At 38.8% G+C, this 26,627-nt stretch overlaps 2 protein-coding genes across 2 annotated transcripts; one reads left to right on the top strand and one right to left on the bottom strand.

The window, feature by feature from the left end:
* Positions 1 to 4,793: 4,793 nt before the first annotated feature.
* On the bottom strand, positions 4,794 to 6,979 carry LOC116265909 (probable pterin-4-alpha-carbinolamine dehydratase, chloroplastic). The gene is made up of 3 exons (XM_031646905.2): positions 6,517 to 6,979; positions 6,100 to 6,292; positions 4,794 to 5,219 (listed from the first exon to the last, which is right to left on the bottom strand). Exons 1-3 carry the CDS (start codon positions 6,880 to 6,882, stop codon positions 5,128 to 5,130), a joined length of 651 nt encoding a protein of 216 aa, XP_031502765.1. The 5' UTR covers positions 6,883 to 6,979; the 3' UTR covers positions 4,794 to 5,127.
* Positions 6,980 to 24,112: 17,133 nt separating this feature from the next.
* LOC116265211 (FCS-Like Zinc finger 2-like) lies at positions 24,113 to 25,843 on the top strand. The gene is made up of 2 exons (XM_031645767.2): positions 24,113 to 24,677; positions 25,115 to 25,843. The coding sequence occupies exons 1-2, from the start codon at positions 24,394 to 24,396 to the stop codon at positions 25,311 to 25,313; spliced, it is 483 nt and encodes a 160-aa protein (XP_031501627.1). The 5' UTR covers positions 24,113 to 24,393; the 3' UTR covers positions 25,314 to 25,843.
* Positions 25,844 to 26,627: the final 784 nt, after the last annotated feature.

Genomic DNA, 26,627 nt, shown 5'->3' with positions numbered 1-26,627 from the left:
GAGATCGAATTGCTCATACATATCTATTTCCCACTCAAGTTAAGTTGTCAATTGTCATTTATATATTTCCCACTCTTTTTAAGTTAATTGTCATTTACGCACACAATCTAACTTGGATCTTACTACTTGTGTCGTTTAATTTAGTTTGGTGAAATAGATATGTTGAAAAGCCATAAATCGACTATTTACGACTGATCTAACTAGTTTTTTCGTTTTTAATATTTCCCACTCGTTATCACTACGGTCTATCACTATCATATGAATGTGTCGGTTAAATTTAAAAGATCGTGAATTTATAAGAAGGATGTTTCTAAAATGTGTAAAAAACGTTCAAATTTTTAAAATTAAGTGCATTAATTTGCTTACATGGTCAAAGGAACATGATTTTTATGTTTTTTTTTTTGCATATATAAAAGGTACGTTGATTACATCTGCATCATTTCCTTTTCTAAAAAGGTAAGCACTAAAGTCTTGGGGCCGTTTGATAGGCATGGAAAAAAGACCACGGCAGACTATTTTCCATGTGTTCGTAGCCTTTTTCCACACTTCAAACGCCCATAAATTTTCCACCGACCTGGAAAGGATCTGGAAAAATATTTGTGGAAATTAAAAAGTTCTCTTCCACCCCATTCTAAGGACTTTTCCTGGACATATACGTTATATATATATATATATATATATATATATATAGCATGAAACTATAGTGTCACTTATTCATCAACTTGTTATCAGCACAGAGAAGTTTAGACAAAGTGATGTTTGGAAGTAGATAGCTGATCTGATTATCTACCACTTCGCATTTTCGGAATTTTATGGAATCCCCATCGTCAACTGCTATCGACCAGCCAATGTAATTACTAGTTCTTGTCAAAGTTACATCCTTTTTTAATGAATGAATTATGGAAATTATTGTGGAATTTTTCACTTCTGACCAAATTACACCGAGTTATTTGACTGTTTCAATCATAGTTTCAAGGGTTTGATTCAGCATAGGACCCATTTTAAGTTAATAGTTCTGTTGGCAAGCTATGGATTTAGAATCCTCATTTTCAAATTTTCATTCAGATTCAAAGATTTCAAGGGGAGAGTTTCTGATTCTGAGATCCATGAAGTTCAAGATTGCGAGGTTTATAATTTATGGCACAAGTTAGAAATCAATGATACAGGATCTCAAATCACCTCATGAGAAGAAATATATCACTCTTAATCACCTTTACTTTTAACCCTTAATTGGATTGTTGGCAATCTTTCTGCCACTTTGGTGCCTTTAAAATCTAATTAACCATGGTACAGTGCAATTTCTTGGCAAAAGAAAGCGGAACAAAAAGCTTATCCTACCTCCGAGTGAGTGAGGCCGAGGGAGAGCCCAAGGCCGAAGCCCCCACCCAGCCACCCTTCCTTCTAGCGCATGTGGTCTGTTTCCGGTGTTTCGGGATATTACCCATGTCATCTTTCAACTTACTCATCAGTAACCCCTCTCTTACAGCACAGAGATTTGATGTCCTAAGGATTCGAAAAGGAGGCTGGCCGCCTACCAGCCCCCGCCCCCATCCATTACGCTAACTAACTTACATGGAGACAAGCTTCTCCTACCTCATGAGTGGTTTGTCTGTCACTGAATAAAATAGTAAGAAGTCCCAACTCTCAATTTTATCATTGGAAAGGTGACCTGCCCATAGAAAAAGTAGGAGTCACACCGACCATGCTCATAGGGAATGTGCAAATGGGTTAGGAAAACATATTTGTCAAGCAGCTCGGCATGGCAGATCCAATTAGTTGATTCCTTTCGACAGCATGTCACCCTAAATGCTGCTTAGTTGCTTCCACTTTCACTTTTTCAACGGGGACAGAAGACACAAGCATCTATTGTTAATTGCCTAAAGAGAAAAGCATGTAATTATGTTGATGCTTGATATTATAGCTTTGCCAGCTGAAGTATCTTTGCTGATTCTGAGAATCAGGAGGATCGTTCTTGAAACTTCTGCAAATTGGCACCAAAACCGCTGCTGCAATTAAATTTTATGAAGTATACCAAGATTAATTAGAAAAGAAAGAAAAGTAAGTACCTTGCTCTAATGGGCTTTAAACTGAATGTCTCCCTAACTGTGAGGTTTTAATATATAGTAATCCACGTCTTCTAATCTGCATTCTTCAATGAATATCAGTCTTTACGTTAAGACAGCGCTAAGAGCAGACATGGTTATCACCACTAGTTGAACAACGATCTATTATAGCCTTGTCTTTCAAAGAGGCATTTGCTATTCCAGTGGTTCCAGTAGGCCTCCTAGTTGAGACTCGCCTTTAATTTGAAGGATGTGTTCTGAAAGTAAATTATTTGGGACTTTTGGGTATTATATCGATCTGCATGTGAATTTTCTCATACCATACTTAAAAAATTTTCTGAAGGAAATGTATTTTGTTTTATAATCTTGTGAAAATTTGAAGTGGGAAACAAAAAATCCTTCTGGAAGCGAGAGGCATTGTGGCGTGGATTTAACCTGCTTTAGTACCTAAGGCCCATGTAAAACTGTAAAACAGAGAATCTTGTCTTTGAGAATTTCACAAGTTCAGTAGAGCTTTGCATCCACAATAGGGAGAAACCTCAACAAGTCCAAAGCCCCTTCTCCTTTCCCTTGCCTCCAACTCCACGACTGCTTCAGGACCTACGTGAAACTTACAGTTACTCCCTTCAGTTAAAGAGTAGCACGTTGTGGTAACTCTTTGCGGTAAGTTACTCCCTTCAGTTAGAACCAGTGATAAGCCATACTTCATCATTGTGGTAACTCCTTCAGTCGTGATAAGTATGGCATAGTTGTTAATGGTGAAATTTCAGATGTGTTTCAGTTTGTCTTAAAGAAATATTTACCTGGATAAATCGTTCAAATTCCGAAATTACAGTACGCAGGACCTTAACGAGAATTGGTGGTAATGCACTCAACTTTGTCACCACTTATGAAAAAGACGAGCTAATGACCAAGTTTCATGGACCATGTCTGCAAGGAGGGCACCTGTGCGGTGTTTCCTGACTGCTCTCTTTCTCAGGCGAAGATACAAATCACATAAAACGTGTGATACCTATTCATCTTACAAGGTAGCCAAAGCATGACAAGAAATAGTCTCGAACTTTCTCTCAGCTTGAATGCCACAAAAAATTTCTTTTGCAGTAAGCCTTCAGTGTCGACTAGATCATCTTATGAATATTATAAACGGGCAACCAAAGTGTGTTAGTGTATAGGCAGGTCGAAATACTTGAATTCATGTATGGAAATATTATTGCTGAACAAGAGGATTAGTTTTTGTGGTTCTCCCACAACATATCCAACTGTCCTAGAGAATCCCTCCATTCCAAGAGAACATTTAACTCTTCGATTTCTGAATGGCAATGGGAACAACAGCTTTTCTGAATGCGGCAAATTTGTTAACCGAGAACCTACGTGCTTGCCATGTTTTTTTCTGATTCTCTTGGTGTGAAAGTTCTCAAGGTATTCTCCCCTTACTCACATGTAAACTCTCCCTGTTGCTTTAGCCTACCTGCCTGAATTTTTAACTCTACATTTCCTTGCAACTAAGAAGTTATGGACAAAATCATTTCAATGGTAGAAGTTCAAAAGATGAAGTTTTTTCTTTTTTTTTTTCCTGGTAAAGCTGAGATTTGGTAAACCCCTTCTCGCTTTATCATAAAAATGAAGATATACAGCAAAGGGAAACAGAACTCCCCATTTGGGGGTTTCGAGTTCAGACTCTGTTCTTTATCAAAAGGGTACATTGGTTGTTTACTACCTTATGAACCCCTACTTTGCATCTCTCCTGCTGCCCTGCATTCCACCGTCTCTGAATAATCTACTATTTTGGCCCGAGGGGCATAACATATAGCTGGTCAACCTTAGTAGCACACTGCCGACACATCCTCAGTTCAATTTTCAGATGCTATTCTTCTGTACTGTAAATGGTATCATGCACGACACTTAAGTTGAATGGTGTACTATTGGAGTAGGACCACCCAAGTCCTCAAACAGCTATAAATCCGAAGAAAGAAAAGAATTGGGCTTCAGCCTCTCACTTGGGTATGGTGGGTTCCCTTCCACTCACAGGAAATCTACTATTTCATTTCCGGGGGATGGTAGCTTCGAGGAGAGTAGATAAACAAACGCGCCTCCTCATATGTCAGGTTTTCACCTTACCAAGTCACCAAGCCAGCCCTTGGTGGTGCTTACTGTGCCTCTCATCACTACACAGTACCAGACGTGGTTGGGAAATACAAACCGATAGCGATTCGATCTCAACTATTTTCTTGGTTAGTAGCAATTTATATGTGCTTCATATTACTATTCCTGTTATCTATCAAGGATTTTAAGCTATGCATCTAGGTAGGACATTAGTTTGTAATTTTGTTGCAAACCTGTCAGCAGAATGCATCCCCCTCTCTCCAATTATGCGTGGTGTGTACGTTCGTATCCGATATCTATTGTAAATGAAACAGGTAGAGTTTTCTTCATGCCTGCAAAATTCTAGATGCGCGTGTAATGAATAAAGAGACTTCTTCGTGCGTCTGAATGATGGAGGAGGTCATGTGATCCATAATCGAACCTGTCTTTTCGTTTCTTGGGGCACCTCTGCTGCACAACAGAAAAACTGGAAGATGCTTACAGGTTCACGTTGGAACACGCCCTGTGTGAAAGGTTTACAGGAGAAGGGTTTCAAGCATAGTAGTTTTGCATCGACAATGAAATCAACTCAGATTGTACAATCGATTAGCTCACCAAAGCCACCCCTTTTTGCGAGAAGAATAAACATGAGGAAAAAACACCAATTTCATTAAACCACAGCACGAGGAAGACCATTTCCATCTGGTGACGAACAATACATCAAAGGGCTAGTAGACTTACCTTGCCCTTAGACAAAATTTTCAGTTTCCTCTCGAGCAGGCCTTTATTCAGTTAGCAGCAGAGCATGTAAGCAAGAGGTCGAGAGGACAACGTCCAATAACCTGGGATTAGGGAGATAGACTACTAAAAGGGTTCCCTTTTTTTCCATTTAACATGACCCTTCTGTTTGGTAAAGAATGGCATCATTTTTCTCAATGAATAACGTAACTACAGAGCTGCGACACAAGTTATGATATGTAGATTATGCCCAAACTCTTTTCTTGGGAAGGAGGTCAGACGTTTTAACCCTGTCTATCTTTGCTGCTATGATAAAATCATTCATACTCAGCCCCCCTGCAAGTTGAAAAGGAAATTTATTAAAATCACACATTAAGGAAACAACAAAGAAAATATTACAAACGTTTGACATGGTAATAAAGTGCCAAAAGAATTATTCATGCATTATAAAAGCACCTTCCCGTTTTATGCTAATCCACCCCTTTGGCTAGGAGATTTCGGCTTTAAGCCTTCGAATTCGAGTCAGAGTGAGAGACTTGAGTTATTACTTGAAGTCTACATAATCACTTGACCATAGAATATATACATATATAGTTTTTATGTAAAATAGGTGGCAAATTCTATTGCATGTCAAGAACGTGAGACCCTCCAAAAATTATTAGAAAAAGCCCACGTGATTCACCGCCATCAAAGAAACTTTCAGTTAAGGACGGTTTCATAATCAAAAGCACAACTCAGGATGTTGTAGATTCGGTCGAGGAAAAAGGGAAGACTTTAGGACTAGAAGCCACTTGAAGGAGCTTGCAATGTGGGCTCATGGATTCCAAGTACTCTATGGAAGCAATTGGTAGCTCGGAAGAAGATTTAGACACCTAAAAGTACATAATCCTATTAGGCTTCTCGATTAGTTTAAGTACATAAAGTTCAATCGTTGCATTCTTATTATGAACTATATCCTGGTTTGATTACCCAAAGAAAAGAGAGATTCTTGACATATCTAATTTTGAAGAGTTACAATTTCGCGACTAAGCACCATATTTTTCAAACCATGCTATGCAATCCAAATCCCATATCACTATTCTTTATAAGCAATATAATTACAAAAAATCTAGAAACTAAAAGAAGTTATTTGGAACGAAAAAGAAATTTCTACCATGCAATAATAAACAAAAAACAAGATATGCAAACTCAGCACCAATTATGAACTTCAGATTACCTATACTTGAACTCCACAGTTCTGCGGTAACATGAGTTGAATTTTCAATGAAAAATTCTGGGCAGTGGCCCGTGTGTCCAACCGCTCTACGTATCCTGGAAACAAGTTCATCAGAAGATGCCGAATCCTTCAACTTCCACAAACAATGCAACCTCAAGGTGCCATCCTTATCAACCAATCGCCATCCGACAACCTGCAGAAATGTAATTTCATTATCCAAAAGGGCTCCAACATGTGGAAGGAAGAACGTCAACTAAAAGTCTTTAAGAGTCAACAATAAGTCAGTCGACCAATCTAATTTTTCGAAGCTCATTCATTCCCTCAAGAATCGTCCAAAGAATTAGAGAAAACGTGCAGAAGCAAAAGAACAGACAGCAGAAGATAAAGAAGGAGGCGTGAAAGTTCGATGAAGCGCACCTTTCTAAGGAAATTCTGGGCGTCGTCGTAGGAGAAGGGAGTGTCTGAGGGGGAGAGAGGGCGGCATTCCTGGTTCCAGAGAGAGAGAGCTGAGCTCACTGGAACAAGGATCTGGTGCTCAGTGTTGGCGTTACCGATCACCCTGTCGCAGAAGTTGCTCTCCAACTCCTGGGGGAAAGGGTCCCTTGCCCCTATATCCCCCAAGATGTCGCTTCCTGCTGCCGCCCTCCCCACCAACCTCACATCCCGTCTCCCAAGCTCCGTCCCCCATCCCGTTGCTACTCTCGCTCCGGCGCCGGCGAGGGGTCGCCGGAGCGTCGTGCTGGGCAGAGTTGGGGCTGGGATGGAGTAGAGGTGAGCGGCCATGGAATTTTCCTCGCGGATTTTGCCGACTTTTCTTTTTCCCTTCAGAAATGGCCTCAGCCTCTAATCCTCCTCCCTCTTCTCGCCCTCGTAAGAAGGCGAGGATGGAAGTCTCTGGTAGGGAATATTTACCTCTGTCCCATCATTGATTGCAGAAAATGGCCTTCCTGCCCCTAGGATGGCATTCAGATCGGGTTTGAGCTGGACCCGAAAAGATTTTAATCCAGATCAGATCTTACTGTTGGTTCAGCCAACACAAACCCGGGTACAAATTAAGCAACCAAACCCTTAGTAGGGTTTACATCTAAGGGGTTCGATGTTCGAATCTCATGAATTTCATGGCTATTATCATGTTTTAATATGTTATTTCTTTGAAAGACAAACAATGATACAGTTGAAAGGTGTATGATAGGTTAGAAACAAGTCAAAACCTTGAATGCATAAACACATGATACAAACATTAAAAAGGAAAAACAAACCGTGCTTTCAACCCTCATACTTGATTAACTTTGATTAGACCCGACTAAATAAACTTATTAATTTTTTAAACATATAATATATTTTTTAGAACACAATGTTTCATGAATATGTCCAGAGACTGGAAAGCCATGACATGTTCATGAAACACTGCTATTCTTGTTACCAAACCTTCCTTTCTAGTTCAAAAATAAGGTTCAAAATTGAGTTAAGCTGATCCACGAATATCTGAAAACTGCAATGAGAAAACAGAACTAGCAAATAAAATATTTTCCAAAAGACTTGCTCGCTGCTCTGCCTTCACTTTTCATTCGGAATTGGCAATGATGGATGAACCATTGAATTGGATTTAAATTTCGGATTATATTTGAAAGGCCTCTTTGAATATTCAAAGGATCTTCAGTTGGTATAGTTATTTGTGTTTGCATTGTCACATTAGTGTGTCACTGATTTGGGCTGCAAACGATGGCAAGCGTGACACCAAATTAAAGAATGTATTGTCGATCGATTCATTCAAACCCCAAAACAAGTCAGAACCTTAAAGGCATATAAAGGTAATGTTTTATGGATTTTAAGCTAAAAGATGTTTTACCTAAGTAAACATTGAAAAAATCATCGAGTTCCCGCAAATGAGATAGAGATTTGTCACCAAAGGACCGTGTAGATCACATTCAAAAGCTCGCTGTGGACTCCGAAGTATTTAGACAATAAAAAGAGAACAAAAGGATACATGGTTTTGCATTCAAGGCTAATTTTCAGCAGTTTAGTGGGTCGGTAAGATCCAATTAGCTGATCCAGTAAGGCAAAAAAGTTTCAATTTATAATTGCACTTGGACTCGGTATGGTTCAGTTATCTAAATTCACATTCGGGTCTGAAATCCTACGAGGATGTGACCCAGTTAGACATAAAATCTGGTCTTACCTTGGTCGGACGACCCAAATTCAGATTCATAATTTCAAGTCTGAATCCAAATCAAAGCCCGACTCTGATTCGAAATGACCCAAATAATAAGGTACCGCCGAACCATTTACATCCAATACAGTTTAGTCAAGCACTTCGTGTCAGGACCATGATCCAGATTCAATTGGATCCAGATCTGGATCCACTAAATCATGTCAGAAGTCCAACCCGTCCACTTAACTGGGGCTTCGCTTCACGGACTTCAGCAACTGACACTGCACTTCGCATCTCTCTTGATGCCGATGCCCTGAGAGGAGTAGTTTATGCTTATGTCAATCTTCTTCTGAATCTTCACTCTTTGATTATTGGTAGACTATGGTGTTTAATCTATGTGTTTATAGGTAATACAATTTGCATTTTATAAGAAAAATATGTTTAACATTTAAGAGGACTAATAAGTCGTTCTTAGATGAGCAGAAAATCTGGAGCTTACTGTGCTCGTTTGTGCAAAGGCAATTTATTATTGTGTTCTCTGCTCTTGTGGCCATGTCCTTGATTTTGAAGATAGCGTGGTTTCGACACGGCCGCTTATGGTCGACAAGAATAGAATGGTGACTCCGGTGTCTCATTGTATTTCAACACGACATGAAACAAAAAATATTGAAAAAGGAAATGGCTGCTGCTGTATATTTCTCCTGGTTAATATATCAATTAATAATTATCTTGGTTCCTCAAGTGACATTCAACATTTTCAGTTTATCTACTTTCTAATTATTACAGATCCTAGCATAAACTTCTTAAATCAATACAGCCTATAGACAGCTAATTTGACACTTTGGATGCTGACATAAGTGGAGTTTCAAAGAGAATTCCTCCCAACAGAACGAAAGGAAGTGAAAACATTGACAGTGTAACATGTCCATACATGTTTTCTATTTGTTACATGAAGAGTGATTTCGTTTCTGTTTTGATCATTAGTTTCTGCTCAGTCCTTTTGCAGTTGCAGCAATGGTTGACAGGTTGAGTACAAGTGATGCATAGCTGTGCATGGTTACTACTTTGATCACACACCATTTTTTCCCGGCATTAGTTAAGACAAAGATTCAGGCAACCAAAACTAAAGCGATCCTAGCATGTAACAGAGACTGATGAAGCTTTATTGCAGCTGAGCAACGACTTTGCAGAACTTTGTAGCTTCAGTGTTTCGTCCTGCCTTTTTTGTTGTTTATGCGCATTCTCAGCATAAACGTTGTTGTTGAACTTGTTGACATGGATATGATTCAGAAATTCCTTGTAAAGATTAAGTTGGAATCCAATAAAACTCCAGAGCTTACTGTTGGTACCATAACTTGTGAATCAATAGTTAAAACACTTGATTGTAAGTTAACTTGTGAATCAATAGTTAAAAAACTTGATTGTAAGACTTTCAGTGGACAAGCTCCAATAAGTTATCCCTGTAAATAGAATTTGCACAGCCACAAATATGGCAGTCCATGGACGCAATTGCTTCCTCCAAGTTGTTGATATAAAACATTTCACAAGTTGAAGTCTTGGAACCTATATAAGATATTGGATTGAATGTTTGATGTCCACTAGTTTAGGTTGCTATTTATTCTTGTGAAGATGTTGACTTATCTGTCATGTTTTACCTGGTACAAATGCTTCAACTCACCCAAGGCAAAAAACTTAGAAAGCTGTAACACCCACTTTGAAAAGTTAAGTTTTGAAGAATCTTAGGGAACTTATACGAGGGTAATTACTTAAATGATTGGTTATCCTAGTTCCTATCTTTTTCTGAGGCTGAAACCAAAACTGCTAAGGGTATGTTGGATCTATTGAAATAGAAGCCCGAGCGTGGTCTGAGAATGAGCTTGGTTGTTACAGTGGTACTAGAGTTGCTTCAATCGAATTCGGACTTGGCGTCCCACATGTGTGAATGTGTGTGCCTTAAGGAGATGAATTGTAACACCATTTTCAAAAGTTTAATCTCGTATTTAAGATTGTGAGGAATCTTATGGGACTTGTAAAGGGGTTACTTAAATGCATAGTTTACAAATATCATTCTCAAGAAAATCTCGGTGAGGTTTTTCTCGAGTATTTTTCGGCAATGCTATTTTTCTTGGTAAATCATGGGAAAATCTTGAGAATTTTTTAAAAGTTTAAAAATAAAAATCATAAAAAATATTTAATTTTTTTTAAAAATAAAAAAATGTGAAAATCTTGAGAAAAAATCACATGATTTTCATTTTAGTGAGATTTTTAAAATTTCATGATTTTTTCCCTCTTTTTAATTTTAATTTGATTTCTCATAAATATCATGAGATTTTTTAAATCATGCAATACATGTGACAATGCTTAAATGTTTGGTTGTCTTGGTTCCTAGCAATTTTAGGACTGAAAATGAAGCTGCTAAGGAGTTGGTTATGATCTACTGCACTAGAACCTCAAGCCCAGTAGGGGTGGACGAGGTTGTTACAAAGACATAACCACAAAAATATATGTAGAATTAAGTCAAGATGTTGCTCTTGGACAACACAGATTACTTGTGTTCATGAAATTACTAGCATGTTAAAATGTAGGCATTATTTAGTTATTTAGTGTCACATTGATATTGGACATGAATGCAAATAGTTTTCCTGTTGATGCATAATGTGGAAAGAGATATTAGAAGTTAAGTGTCACATTTGCCATATAAAAGCTTCTAAAACAGTTCATGGCAATCACCATCATATACATCCAATTAGATTATTGAGTTTAGTCTTGTCCTATGTTTGTATTATTAACTCATTGCTTCTAAATGTTTAGAACTTAGTTACTTAAGATAGTTGAGGCTGCAAGCCTGTCAATTGTCAATTGATCATGTTTCATATTGTTGCAACAATATTTTGAGTGTTGTGGCCTCACTTAGATGTCCCTTATAAACTACTTAATCCCTTTATAATTTTTCAGTTAGTAAATATCTGAACAAGCGAGAAATAAGCCTTGAATTTTCTCTTGACTTTCCATCGTAGCCCTTTTTAATGTTGAATGACTGAATCAAGATTATTTATCATTTCCATATTGACATGCGAAAGTCTCATCATTTTCTGGCAATTTCCATGATTTGGGAAAAAGAAGATTGGACTAGATAGAGGATCAAACAGAATCTAAGGCTAATCATGAACCTGAGGAATGATGAGGGTTTAGATGAAACACCAAGTCTGGAATTGCACCCAGAAAGTTAGATGCTTTAGTGAGTTAGTTCTCTATACTGTTAAAGATGAGACTCCGAAAGGCCCAGATTCCTCAGGCAGACTTACTGGTGTGAACCAGAGAAGCTTCAACATAAGCTTGACATACCTCTGTGCATTAGCTAAAATCATTTATGGTGGCTAAAGGGGTGCGAATCCACCACTGGCGTTGTGGCTTTAATTCTCAGCCACTATGGCGGCAACTGAGATTAAGTCGCTGCCATTGCACTTTTCTAAGCTGCCCAGCCACAGGAGTCCTCCATCTAATTTATAGACAAGTCGAGCAGGACCAGATGAGTGATTCAGATTACTAGGTGTGACGAACAGGTGGTGACTTGTCCTCAATTCCTGTGACTGTACATGACCAAGCCAGCTATTGTTTGTGGCCATGGTTTTGTCATGTTTAGAATTAACCACTATTTCAGAGGCCTTTAATCTCTGTCTTGTTTGTCGCTAAAGATCACTTTTCTGCTATAGTTGCACTACTAAAGGCACTTAACAGTACCTGATCTGCCTAACATTGAGAGACAAACAGGTGGCGACCTCATCTCTGTTCCTATAACCGTCAATGTTCGGGCCAGCTTTTCGCATGTGGCCATGGCTGCGACATGTCTAGAATCATACACTTTTTTCAAGGCCTCAAACAACTGTCTTGTTTGTTGTAACTTTCTGCTGTAGCTGCACTGTTAAAAACACTAAAAGTACCTGAAAAATGAATGCTTCTAGACATATATATGTTGAGGGTGTCTTTGTATGTGTACATGGTGAGAAAGAACGAACAAAAAATGGGGAGCTGAGAAATAGCAGAATCTCTAGGTGTTATTTATAACAATACGTTCGATCTCCAGAAAGTTCCCTTTGCTTAGTTGTCATCTTTTTCTTTTTTGCAGGGACTTAACTCGAGATTATTCACACGGTGTGAAACATAGATGATATGCATAAAGTGCATATATGATAACTATAATTGAGATGCCACACTAAAATGAATCAAAATTTCCAGGCTCATGAAACTTATGTTTAATTTGGTTGAAAACGGTAAACAAATAGTTGATTTTGCAGGGATTTTTTTTAATCATGCTGAACACAATACACCTTGAATCAGACCAGAACTAATAGAGTATAAAAATTTGTGCTGAGACAAGCAATTCTAGACCAGAAACAGCAAACTTTTGCATAACCTGAGCTAATTATAAGCCGACTATCATTCAAAATGTGTTCGTTCGATCTGCTTGAGCTAGCTAGCAGATGAAACTTCAAGAAGGCTTCTTTTTCACTTTTCAGTTTTGTTTTCAAAATGATCATTCCGATAACCTTTCGAGGACCAGACCACTTTAATAGACTGGTGATTTTTATTATGTACTATCAGCAGACCATGACTTTTAGTATTAAAATAGGTCACTAACTAGGCCAGGTGTGCTGATATCTGAGGCAGCAGTTGAGTGGCGCAAATAATTTGGACTGTTGTGGGAAGGCACTAAGCCCAGCACTAGTTTACTCGCATAGATGAAAGATGGCTTCTCTTCTCAAAAAACCATAAAGAAATGGTGGTGACAAACAGATGAATGAATAATTAAATGTTCCCGCTCTCCAAGAACAAGAGCCAGAGGTGTGCTGGTGGAGTTCCTGCTACTGAAGTTGGACACCTGAGAGATCTGCTCATTAATTTATTTCCCTCCACCATGGTAACACATCTTTTGGTCTCTAGAGGAATCTTTCTTTTCAAATGTTTTTGGTAATTGCTCAATCATTACTGAGAAACTGGGTGCAATAATAGTTCGGTTTGTTAAAGAGAGTTGTCACACTACTGTGTTGGGCATAAAAGATCTCAGGTTTCAGCGGCAATTAAGTACAGATGAGGACCCTATTGCTCTTTCTCTCTCTCTCTCTCTCTCCATGTGATCCCTTGACAAGCACACAGAAGCCTGTTTTCAGCTACTGGCCTTTTACAGTACCAACTAAACAAGCCTGTTTCTTTGAGTCCCCAAAATAATTGAAGCTGTTCGGTGGTCATTAGTTCCTTTAGTCAGTTGTATGTTGCAATCATAGGCGGCTAGGCTGCTGCTTTTCTCTTAACTTAATAAAGAAGAAGGAGACAGACATGTCCCCTTGAAATATCTTTACTTTTTTATATGTTTGGTTGCTGAATTCCTGCCGAAAACTATGTGAATCGTATATTGTGTCACTGTTGAATGGACAAATATTTGCAGGAACCAGTGAGAGAAAGAAACATACTGCAACAGTGAGCCTTGACACGGAACATCAGAGTAATGCATGTCTACTAGATTGATTCATATCCAACCTCCTCTTCACTTCTAAACTTAGAACTCATACTGAATTGAATCAGTAGCAGAGCTAAGTGTGAGTAACTATACGTCAAGATGAAGCAGTAGTGCAATTTTTTGAAAAGTACTGCATTAGCATCACTTTACGGGACTCAGGGAAGCAAAGTGGAAGGGAAGTGAGCTTATGCATGACGAGTAGTAGGAGCAGAGGCCGTTGATGATGTCTTTCTGCAGTATTCAAATGCAGGACTCTGTTTCTAATACATGTTTCACATTAAAATTCATCATAAAAACTACATACTTCACGATGAATCAAAAAGAAAGAAGTAGTTAGTTGTGGCGTATGAGAATACGCCTGTCTTCCTGTCGACACTTCATATAACTACAGCAAGTGCCAAGACTTTCTGCAAGAAATGATAATTTTACTTGCAGGATCCATGTTCCCAGACGGAGAGAATGGTTACTCTCTCCAAATCCCAAATGTGAATCCATGAGAAAGAGATCTGTGTGTTTGGGGAACACGATTAACATTGAGAAAACAAGGATTTTCTCCAAGTTGGTCTGGAAATGTTTTTGGTCAACAGTAGTTTTCTGGGAGCATCTCCTTTTGTAGTCTTGTTCCTTCAGATACACAATCCATCCTGGGAACGCAATCGAGGGGTGTGTGTGTATATATAATATATATATATCTAATTTGCACTCAAGAATAGATTCCTTAGAGCTGAGTGTGTGAGAGAGAGAGAGAGAGATTAGTGTTATTTTCTTTGGGCGTATCAAGAGTTATTTTGTGTAAACATTCTCTACGAAGGTTGCCATGCAAGTAAACATAAGGATTAAGGACAGTTCTAAAATTCTATAACAAATTGTGTGAGTGATTGAAAAATTTCCGTGTAGACACATCGTTTCCAGAATTATATTAAGAAAACCAATCCTGATCAGGACTGCCTTTGCTTCAACCTTTAAAAATATTTATGATTTATCAAAGTATCGTTGCTGTTCATTACATGACCATTATACCTATTTTTTCTTCCAGTCATTTCCATAATATCTTTAAAGTGATGCACAAGCATCAAAATTTTCTCTGTTGGTATTATAATGGAATCTTCATAATTAATAATCTATTGTTAGATTTTTCTTAATAAAGAATTCACAATTCCAAAGCCTAAAACCATGTTTATGAACCCAACCAGCTCAAACATAGGCCCAAGAGGAATCAATTCCATTTGGAATTTCCAGAAAGTCGTCCTGAAACTTCCAATATACTTCTTTAATTTGCACACTAAACAATTACTAATTCCCATTAGCATCTGCATTAGTGCGTGACCATGTGCCAACATCTCCCACTTGCCATGATGATTAACTAAACAAAGATCCCCCTGAGCAAGTGTGCTTCTTGCTAGGGAAACAAGCATGCATGGCACACATGATTTTATTAAGGTCTACATGATCAAATCAAGCAATTGAAGTAGAACTTTTTTTGTTTATGACTTAATTAATTGTTAGTGGCCGTAATCGCTTGTACGGCACGTGTGGCGGAGATTCTGTCCAGTAACTTAATAAAAAGCCATGCAGACACGTGCGATGCTGCAGATGTGTTGGAGTTTATGCCACCCTAGTCTGGTTCCCTTCACTGCTGGTGGATTCTCTGTGCTTGCTGCACATGCTAAGGAGATCCACAGGTGTGCCTGTTTGCATGTTTTTTTGTGAATTTTCTTAGGGAATCCATGAACATGCAATGAAGGCATGAGGCAACGCAGCTGATGATGATCAGAAGCTGTCTCAAATAGGAGATCTCAGATCTTCTAGTATTATAAGTTCTAAGAAAGAAAAGTAAACCCTGTTTGTTTTGTTTTCTTGAGAAAAAAATCCATTATGTTACAATGTCCCAGAATCTGTACCACTAGGAGAGGCATGTTTACCATTGTCTTAGTCTCTCTCGTTAAAGCCTTGTAACATATAGTGCAAGTAGGAGGTTAACAACCCACTGTTCAAATAAGAATTGGAGGCTCCCTGGTTCTCTATGCCTCTAGGGTTCTAGGCTGCTTTGCGATCTGGGTAGAATACGGTATATAATGTAAAAACATTATGACCTACCTTTCTTATATATTGAAGAAAATTCTAGCTTGTCTTCAGCCTTCAAACAAGGGACAGTGCTTCATGTGTTGTACTATCTTTCGAGGCATCTATGGATGAGAATGTGACAGACCGCTCTCCCTACAATAGTGGCACCGCCATGTGCCGCCGGATGTCGCCGTGGACCTACCTGAAAATTTGTGAGTCTATAAGGGGGAGAACATTCGAGAGCTCAACCCATTTAAAGAATTATTTTTCCCTATTGATTTGTCGTCGTGTTTGGGGTTTTGTTTGGATATGTTACATTTGGAGGGCGTTTGATAGGTAGAACATTGTGTTATTGGGACATATATTATTAAAATACATTACCTAAAAACATGATGTTTTTATTCTCATTATGATTTACTGATTATTGATATTGTTTCCAAGTCCAGCAACTAAGTACTGGACACAGTCATCACACATTTTATAAAAGAAGAACATATATAGTGCACACATTATAATAACGTTTGTAGAAGAACAGGAAGTTCTTCTTACTAAAACGCCTTGTGAGGTGGTGTCTTTGTCTTAGATAATTCCACCAAGGTACACTCGGGTCGATTGGTTTCAAGTAGGGGAAAAGAGTGTGGCTTCCTTGAGTTCTCCTTGTTCTTCCCTCTTTCTAACATAAAACTTAATTGACGTGAAGGGTCAAGTTATTACTGTGTTTGATTGCCCTTTTATCTTTGAAAGAAAGATTTTTTTGGGAAAAAAAAAAAACTATCTTTACCATCAAACACCAGTTATTACTGTGCTTGATTGCCCTTTTATCTTTGAAAGAAAGATTTTTTTGGGAAAAAAAAAAACTATCTTTACCATCAAACACCATTAGAGACAAATTCCACCTCTGGTGCCTCAGAGTACCAGTCTGCGGCCAGAGGAGAAATAGATGTCGTGGCCCTTGTGTCAACATAGTGACGGTTTTCACCAGCTTCGAGGACGCTTGGGAACCAATTTGCTTTTCGTTCTTCAATGTAAAAGCTGGCTGTTTGGTTCGAAAGATAACAAGTTCTTTTTTTAGGTTGATTGGAACGGGGCACGGAAAAAGAAGTCACGATGCGACAAGAAGATTCAATCTGATGGCAATATTTCTTCCCTTAAATATGCCTTGAACTTAACGAGGCCATGCACCATTTGCTATAGTCACACCCCCCCAAGCATAAAACCACATAGATATAATCCATGCAGTTAGTTTATGAGAATCAAAGCTTAGCTTGCTTAATTATGATGTTTATATAAGCTTTCACAAACGTTTATAAATAAACCATTTTCATAAATATTTTTAGCTGCACAAAAAATCATATTTTTATATCGTTCTCGTCAATACATGGTGTTAAATTTGCAGAAATAATAAGCTAATAATTGTCATAAATGTAAATGCACATGGAATGCATATTTCGGTGGGCATCAGGTCAGGTACCCAACAGTAGGCCGAGGTCTTGGTTTAAATTTGGGCATCAAGTTATCGGGCCGGCCCAAGAAGGCCTGTGCTGGACTTGGGCCCAAGATAGGGCCGAGCCCTGACTTCTTGTCTGGTTGGACCGGGCCAGCCCGATGCTCTAGGTAGGGCACAGTTCATTCAAGTACAGGATAGTCAAATACAGTAGGCAAATTTTTAAGTACCTCCAATTGAATCAACTGTTTCTACAGGTTTCTGTGAGCCCAATGACTCCCAAATTTAGTGCTTCTTAACACATCTGCATGTGCCAACTTGCCCAAGTGAAGGAGTTTTAAAAACAAAAAAGAAAAACTCCTTGGATTAGAAGGGAGAAAAGCCCCTGTTTTTATTAAAGAACACGGTCCCTCCTTGCTTTGCCACTAAGAATTGCTCAAGAAAATTAATGCGCAAGGAATAGGAGTTGGAGTATGACAACATTAGCACCCTCGGTTTTGCAAGATTATTTCTCATACTATACTACTTTACTTGGCAGGTGAGAAGAAAGAAGAATTCTATGGATTATGTATGTATATAATTATATCGAGTAGAACGATATTCACTATGAATCTTGTAGTATGAGTTCATGGTTTAGAAAGCCAAAGAAAGAGGAAGATGGTATTGGACTGTGGAACTCTATACTTAATAGGCTTTCCCAATTTCCATGAATTATATATATATATATATATATATATATATATATATATATATATTGTGGGTTCACCATAACACCCATGTTGAACAAGGGGGCCGTGATTAATTCTTGCATTCTTCTATGTATCTTTATGAGGTTAGAGTTTAATATCTTAAAGTTGACATGGATGGTGTAACAACCTGACCTACTTTTGAGCTCGGACCTTTAGTTTGGCGGATTTCTCTCTAACAGTTTTGGCTCCAACCCCAAAAAAAACTATGAACCATAACAACAATCTAATTTAATAACCTGCTTCATAAGCTCTTGAAAATCTCTCACAATCTTTAATAGAAACTAAATTTTTAAGGTGTATATATGGTGTTGAAGAACTAAAATCACATATCGTATAATTTATTAATTAAATATTTTGAAATATTTATTAATTATTTTGAAATAAATAAATAAATAATATCTTAATACCGGCCGATGAAAACTAAAGTTACATGTTGACACCATTGAGTGTCAGGATAGATTAGATCTAAAAGATAAGGAAATATTTGTAAACTATATTGGATCTAGAGGAGCTTTTGAGGTTCAAACTAGATTTGGGCAATGGATCAGAGATCCAGATCCATTTCACTCCATAATTACTGAACGTCCTTGACTCCATGGTTGAAAAGCGAAGCACCTGAGGAGATCCAGTTGGACATCCAACTGACGAACTTTTTATTTTATTTTATTTTAATTGCAAATACCAAAACTGAAAAAATAATGCACTTTAATAGCTCATCGGCTTTGACAATCCTTATTATTAAAATAATAATAATAATAATAAAATGATTTGACAGCTCAAATTTTCTGCTCTAATTAAACAAACTTAATTAAACAATATAAATCAACTTATTGTGCGGTTCCTTGCCAATTAAATCTTGCTTTTGTGACGTGCACGAATCGGAATCTTATAATGGGGAATCTTTTAAAACATAATCGAATAATTAAAATAATTAGTGACATCATTTTTTACTAATTTGCAATCGAATTTATTAAGTTATGAATAAATTTAAGAAATCTGGGGGATTTTTTTCATTTTTTAAATCAAAGAGTAGGTCCAACCAATCCCGGGACGTTAAGTTTGGTGAAGTCAATCGGAGAAACAAAGGGCGAATTGGTGGCCCAGAGTTCCAGGTTTTGTGCAAACCCATTTGTGAATATTCCTTCCTCTTTTGATGTAATTGATCCGAGTCTAGTAGGCGTGAAAGCTCCACAACTATTTGTTTATTTGCAAAACTATAACTTTACGTTTATTTGACTTCGTGTTGTGAAGGATACGAAAGTAGAGTTTTTTTTATTATTTTTATTTATTTATTTTTGTCTTTGGCATAAACCCTCAAAGGTTTATACCTCCAATTATTTGGCTTTCTTGCTGATCTATATGGACCTAGATTACATCTTTCAACTTGAACGTTGCTTAGAAGAGTAACACCGGAGTATAACAACGACCATAAGATTCGAACCTCTGATCTTTTGAGTGTGAGCTGCTTCGAAGCTCGATTGGGTTTTGAGTGTTTTGTTGATTTTCAAAAGCGAGTTACGAGTAATCTTATCAGAATCGGTATGAATCGGCTGATTCAGATTGAATTGGTGTCGAGCCGATTTAGGGGCTGACTCGATATTTCCATGTGTCACCCTCGAACATTTTTTATGTAATTTTAAGAGTTTTCTTATTTTCATTCATCATTATATCTTTTCGCTTATTATTAGATAAAAAAAGATTGATGTTTTCTTTAAACCATCAAAAACCGATTTGAATCGGTAGGCGGAGCAAGGCAGCAAGGGCCATGGCTCTGGCTCAAAAAAAAAAATTACATGTAAAATAAAAAAAAACTCATTTATCTTATATAAAAATTTTGAAAAATGATATTTTAACCCAAATCAAAATTTATAAACTTTAATTAAGCCCCCCCTTATGAAAAACTTCTGGCTACTATTCTGCTCCTTACGGTGAATTGGCAGGTTCACCGTTCAAATCTAAAAGACAAAAAGTAGATCCAGTGAAAATAATTATTAAAGCATTTTATACGCAATTGAACCTTATATGTATAAACTTAAGAGTGATTTGATAGAGAACATGTATTAAGCTAACCATTTTTTATACTTTAATCATATTTTTTAACAATAAAAACATGAACAAATCTTATAGCACCAAAATTTTGATATTGGAAAAATCAAATTGTTTTACAAGTATAATTTGAATTAAAACACGATTTACATTGAATTATTGTTTATGAACATGTTATGATGTTTATGTTTAGTTTTCAATATGTTTTAAGGGGAGATATATATATATATGTATATATATAGACTAATAAAGAACAATTTCAACCCCTAGTTGTTTGTAGATAAGTAGTTAAAAAAAAATAAATACTATTTTAAAGCCTGAGATAAATAATTATCGGAAATAAATAGTAGGTAGGTTGTAGTTGGATCTTTAAAACCTGGTTTGCTGGTTTGAGTGACAATGGGGCAGTCAGGTTAGTCTCATGAATTTATTATAATCTCTATTTGGATCGCCATTCAAACACGCTTTAAACGTAATTTTAAAGGCAAAAATGTCTCGCTCGTACACGACCAGGTGTTGTACATAACTTTTGGATGTTATCCCATTTTTTTTACAAAAATCTAATCGTTTGCATAAATGTGGAGCAATTAAAAAAAAACGAAAATTTATAGCAATGAAGGTGGAGGCCGCGTGGTCCTGGTGCAATCGATGGCTTTTATTTTAGTTCTAGGTGTCCCGTTTTTTCGCGGTTGGTTGGCCCACCTTTTTGGCCTTTTACGGGGACATGTTTGCCCCGTTTTTCTCTCACGCCCTTTACATATAACGTTTGATTCGTTCGTATTGCGTGTCTCACACAAACATTTCGTTCTAAATAATTTGTTGCCTTCGAACAATCGATTTGTATTCTTATGGCCCCTTTTTCAATTTTTTAAATATAAATAGCTCCGTAAATTTGTTTTTGTTTGAGAAATATGATTAATTCTATTTAAAGTAATTATTTTTTGTCCTCGCAACCGTGGGGTCTTCTAAAAAATATATATATATATATAATCCAATCAGGCGTAAAAAAGAAACAAAGTGAATTTATACTAATTTTTTACATACGCCTGGCTAAAGTGACCAGTGTAAAACCAGTCTGCCGCAAAATTGAAATCCTTATAACCACTGACCTTTTTTGTTCGAAAGAGATAACCAAATGTGGGGAATATATATATATATATATATATATAATTCAAACCTTTCATAAAAAATTTCTAGCTACACTTCTGTTTTTTTGGAGACTAACGTCTCTGAATCAAAAGACAAACTGATTTTGAATGAATGGAAAGGGATGAATTGGAGGTGGACAGAGGCTGAATCGGACCAAAATTAATGGACTTTAGGACCCCTAATTGCACCATATTTAATAATCATGAGCACATTTTGGGGGGCTGATTACTTCCCCCCAGCTAAACAGGAAGCCGTAATGCAATTTAATTTGGAAACCATAAATGTAATTAAGTCACAATAACGACGCAGCTAATCGAGATTAAAGAATTGATTAATTAAACCAAACGGAATCGCCCCATGCCCTCTCCGGGAAGGTTCCCATTTTGTCGGGCAACCTGAACTTTACGGGCAAGACCGAGAAAAGTAGAGAGAGAGAGAGAGTTTGGGAGGTGGTGGTGGGGGGGGGGGCCACCTGCCCGAGAGCAGTGGCGGGCAGCAGCACTGGTGCTGCTTGTTTTGCTCCGGGAAACCCAGAGGCGAGGATGGTTGCCAGCGAGGATGGGACCCACCGCCCCTGCCCCCACCCCAAGTGGAGGGTCGTACGCGGGCCCCATCTGACCTCAACTCTCCGCTTTTTCCTTTCTGTACCGGCTGCTCCCGGTAACCCACTCCCGGAGCGAACCGGAAAGTCTGAATCGATTTTGCCCATCCGAAACGATCCGAGTCGTTTGAAGGAGCTCTCGCGGGCAAACCTTTCAATAATGATTTATGTTTGATACCTTCGGATCAGATCTTGTATGTGGAACCCACAAATTGATCCGTAAATATTAAATGATTTTAATGTAAAAGAAAAATTGAGGAGCTGGAAAGCTTCGGATCCCTAACGATCTCAAATTACCTCGGATCTTCAAGCAAATGCCGCCTAAGTACTCTGAATAGACCAATTATAATTTTTTTTTTCAAATTAGAAATTTTTTTAACGGTGGCTGTTGTTTAATTTTCAAAATTTGTAGAGAAACTTATTTAAATTTTTTTTGAAAAAAATACACAGCCAAATTTAACTTTTCAATACCTAAGGTCATGTTATTGTGTACAAAAAAAGAGAGAAAATCTTTCCCAGTCGTTGAATGGTGCATTCATAATTCGGCTCCAACTTTTTTATCAGCTCCAAAGTAAGTCAAGCATTACGTCAACTTTACGTTATAATTAGAAGCAGTTGTTCACATTCGGCTGAGACAAAAATAACTTCCCAACAAAAAATGTAGACTGATTCTTTGAACAACCATTGATCACTCAACAACAAAATGAACAGACTCTAAAAATATTATTTTCCGGCAACTAAAAATCATGGGGGCCGTTTTCCTTTTCTCACTTTGTTTCACACAACTTGACTCTTTTCCCTTTTTTAAAAAGCTTTACCCATTTTTTGCAACGCCGTCACCGGAAATCTTTAACCGTTATTTGTTCCTAAATATTATTAGAATTTTAGTTAAAGGGCATTAGTTATAAAATTTTAATTTTTTAAAAATATCTATATATAAATAAAAAAATACTCAAAATGGCAATATAAAAATAAACAGCTTTTAGGTTTTGTGTGGACAATTACCTATATCTAGTCCACACGTGAGTCTGCCCTTGTCAGAAAAACTAAAAAAACAAATTTATAGATAAAAAAAATTGTCTGATATACGAATTGAATGCTTCAACCTTTTTTATTTCCGGTAAATTCAATGTAACAATAAATCGTCATAAATTCGATCAATTTCTAGATTTCTAACGATTTTTTTTTTCTAGATCTCTGTGGCACCAGACTCGTCTCCGTCCCCCGAAACCCCGATACGGTCACCGGAACCCAACCCTCGGGCAGTTGCCGGTCAGCAGTGACGTCACCGTCATATGCCCGGGCAGATGGGGCCGAAGGTGCACGGGCAGGTGAGACCACGGGGGGAGCAGATACCGCCGGAGCTTTCTTTTTTTATTGCCCAAAATGTCCCCCGGTTTCTCTTGATTCGTCCGTAGAGGGACGGCGGTTTTAGTGGCGGTGGGCCGGACCCCGTTCCTTTTCATTTATTTTGAAACCGACCCTTCTCGTAAACAAGGCCGCGTCTTACTAGAAATAACAAGTGTGCCACTCCTGGCCCAACTAACTGCCGATGGTGTGAGTGCCTTGACTTGGTACGCACCGAACATGGACGTTCGACCTCAACTTCAACGTTTAAGTTAATGAAGTTGGTGAGCTCAATTCTACGACCCCTTCAACCATTCATTTGAATCCTCACTTTGCTTAGTCGTTGAAACTTGAAAGAGGTAAACTATGGTCCACCAGATCTTTAATAGACTTTTTTTCCTTGAAAAAAAAGAAAACAAGGGGAGGTGTAGTTAAGGCTGGAATTGAATTGAATTGAATTGGATCGATGTTGAACTGGGATTGTGCAAAAAATGATAAAATTCTAAGATCAAATGTGGGCAAATAAGAGACTTTTTTTTGTTTGAAAAAATCATCAGATTATGAAAACATTTACTACTCAAAAGTAAACAAATGAATTGCATGATTAAGCGCGAAGTAGTTTGTAAAGAGGATAAAAGAGATGCCGAGCGTAACTAACAAAGCAAGCTCCAACCAAGTAAGTACCAACCTTAAACGATGACCCAACAACCGCACCATGAACCAACCAAGATCGAAGTTCAATGGCGCACCACCAACCACCCACGACCCAATGACATTCTGGTAATTGTCTGCACTTCCGGTGCCATTTTCATAACCTCTCGTGCTCTTCTAGTCGAAAAAAAAGATCTAGAAAAACCCCAAAGCGCAGAAAGCGAAAGGGTGGGGCTCACGGGGCTCCTTATTAGAGAGAGAAAGAAAGAGAGAGAGAGAGAGCGGGGCACCCCTTGTATTTCTTCTTCACACCGCTTCTGGTTTTTTCGCCTCCAACCCCCAATCAATCCGTCGACTCCATTTCTCCCTCTCTCTCTCTCTCTCTCTCTCTCTCTCTGTGGGAGGAAGTATATATCCCCTCCACCCACATCATCTCCCCTCCTCCTCATCGGGAGTTCTCCTTGCATCTTCTTCTCTTTCTTTCCTTTCTTGCTTTGCTCTTCTCCTTCTACTTCTTCTTCTGTTGCTGTTGGTATTGTTCTTCTTCTTCTTCTTCTGTTGCTGTTGGTATCTTCGATGGCGACCGGGGACGCGATCGCTTCCGATAGGAACTACAAGGGAGATGCGGTTCTGCAAGTGTGGTGCGACGATGACTGCCTCCCATCGGCCCCTTACTCTCCTCCTCCCTACTCTCCTAGGGAGGGTTACGCCTACTCGCCCAGGCTCGGCGGCGGGTTCATGAGGTCGTCCAGGTCCCGGAGGTTCTACGATCTTGGGTCCGACGGGCGCGAACACTTCCTCCGCTCCTGTCATCTCTGCAAGCGGCCGCTCGGCCTGGGAGACGACATCTTCATGTACAGGTTAGTCTTTCTTTTTCTTTCTTCCTTATTTTAGCCGTCTTTGGGAGGGTGGTCGGATTCTTGGGGAGTTGTAGTTCGGTGTTTGGATGTCCTCTTCGAGGGCAAAGATTGATCGTCTGCGAATCGGGAGCACGGATGGGACTCCGCGGCCGTCCGTGATTCCGACGGAGATTATGTACTCGACGACGAAGAGCTCGCGATTGATCTCCATGGCCGACTTTAATGGTAGAAGGGACACACACGGCTGCTCGTTTCAGCAGTCGATGTCTGTCTTCTTCTCGGTGACGATTATGCCTCACGCTCCGTGGACATGATTGTCAGTAGAAAATTTGTTCTTTAGAGCAGGCAGTCTGGCGCTTTGTCGTTGAAACAATTGTGAGGGGTAAAAGAAAGAAAGCGATGAGACTAACGTTTGCGTTTTGCGGCTGTGGTTGCAGAGGGGACACTCCGTTCTGTAGCGAGGGGTGCAGGCAGGAGCAGATCGACAGGGACGAGGCGGACGAGAAGATGTGGAGCTCCGTCAAGGCGATGCAGAAGGGCAAGGCCTCCGCTGTCGCCGACCATCAGCGGCGGGAGACCTCTCCTTCCCGGAGCGACGACCTCCGCGTCCGCACCGGCACCGTCGCCGCCGGCTAACCCGGCGGAACGCCCTCCTTGCCCCCAACCAACCAACCAACCACGATTCAACCACCACCGAGTTCCACTCGCGCTTCCTTTGTGCACCAGAAGAGGAAAAAGTAAAACCTCAACGAAGAAGAAAAAAAAAAAAAAACAAAAAAGGTGAAGATCAAGAAGACTCGATTCGGAAATAAGGGAGGTCGTTTGGATCGTATCGGGCGTATCGGTCCCTCTTTTGTTTTCCCGGAGTTTTGGTGATACGGATGTAAATAGGCGAGAGGTCTTTTACCAGAACTGTAAAAAGATGAGAGGTGGGTAAATCAGCGATGAAAAGCTCTTTTCGCTTGGACGATGATGCCCCTCTTCGTCTCCCCTTTCTTTTCTCTGCTCTTATGTGATTACTATGAGAAAAAAAAAATGCGAGGCTTGTTGAGTGAATGAATTCGCAGGGCGTTTTCGTCATTTTAGGCGAGAGTTTGCTTTGCCTTCTTGTAGAATATCGCTTCCTATGTAGCCAACACTCAAAGAAAGTTCTCTCTTCCAAGAAAGTCCGGCCTTCTCTCTCTCTCTCTCTCTCTCTAATATATTTATATATGTATATATGAGAACTGAGATTCATTTCTTGAGAATCTTGTCAAGAAACTAACAGCATAAATGTGAATCACACGTCGAAGTACTTGGTGTATTTCTCGATAATATGAACATGTAGAGTCTATTCAATATAATATTTTTAGGGTGGTTTGCCCGGACCAAGATAATACCAACAGCATAAATGCGATCTAACAGGTTCTGATGTTACAGAATTTTAATGATCAAAGACTTGTAAACCAAGCGGCAAGGCTCATGATTCTGCAGTGTTGTCTAAGGCCCCCCGTTTGTTTGCCCTACTTTCCTGTCAAAATGGGCCCAAGTGTAGCAAACAGCGTGAAGAAAACAAACGCGTGGGGCCGCCATTAATGAACGATAATTTTCCTTGTAGCTGCTGTTTTTTGTGTCGAAGTTCAGTCCCCACCTTGCAGTTTCCCACATGTGATTGTGTTTAGGCGTTGGAAAATGTTTCCTTGAGAAAATTTTAAGATTGAAAGGGAGGAGGCGGTCTACGTCTAATTGTTGGCATGAAGATCCCATGGTAACTTTCTACTTTTCCTACATGTGATTGCGTTTCCACCTTAGAAAACAATTCCATGCGGAAAATTTAAGATTGGAAGGAAGGAGGTCTAGGTCAAATTGTTGGCAAGAACCTACCATCATCCATGGTGTTTTCATTTGAAGGGAGTGGAGTTTTCATCCTACAGTTACTTTGAAGAAGGGAGTTATGATCATAACAATAGG

This window comes from Nymphaea colorata, chromosome 12, assembly GCF_008831285.2.
Source record: "Nymphaea colorata isolate Beijing-Zhang1983 chromosome 12, ASM883128v2, whole genome shotgun sequence".
NCBI classification, from domain to species: Eukaryota; Viridiplantae; Streptophyta; class Magnoliopsida; order Nymphaeales; family Nymphaeaceae; genus Nymphaea; species Nymphaea colorata.
This window is presented reverse-complemented; position numbering and strand designations above follow the sequence as displayed.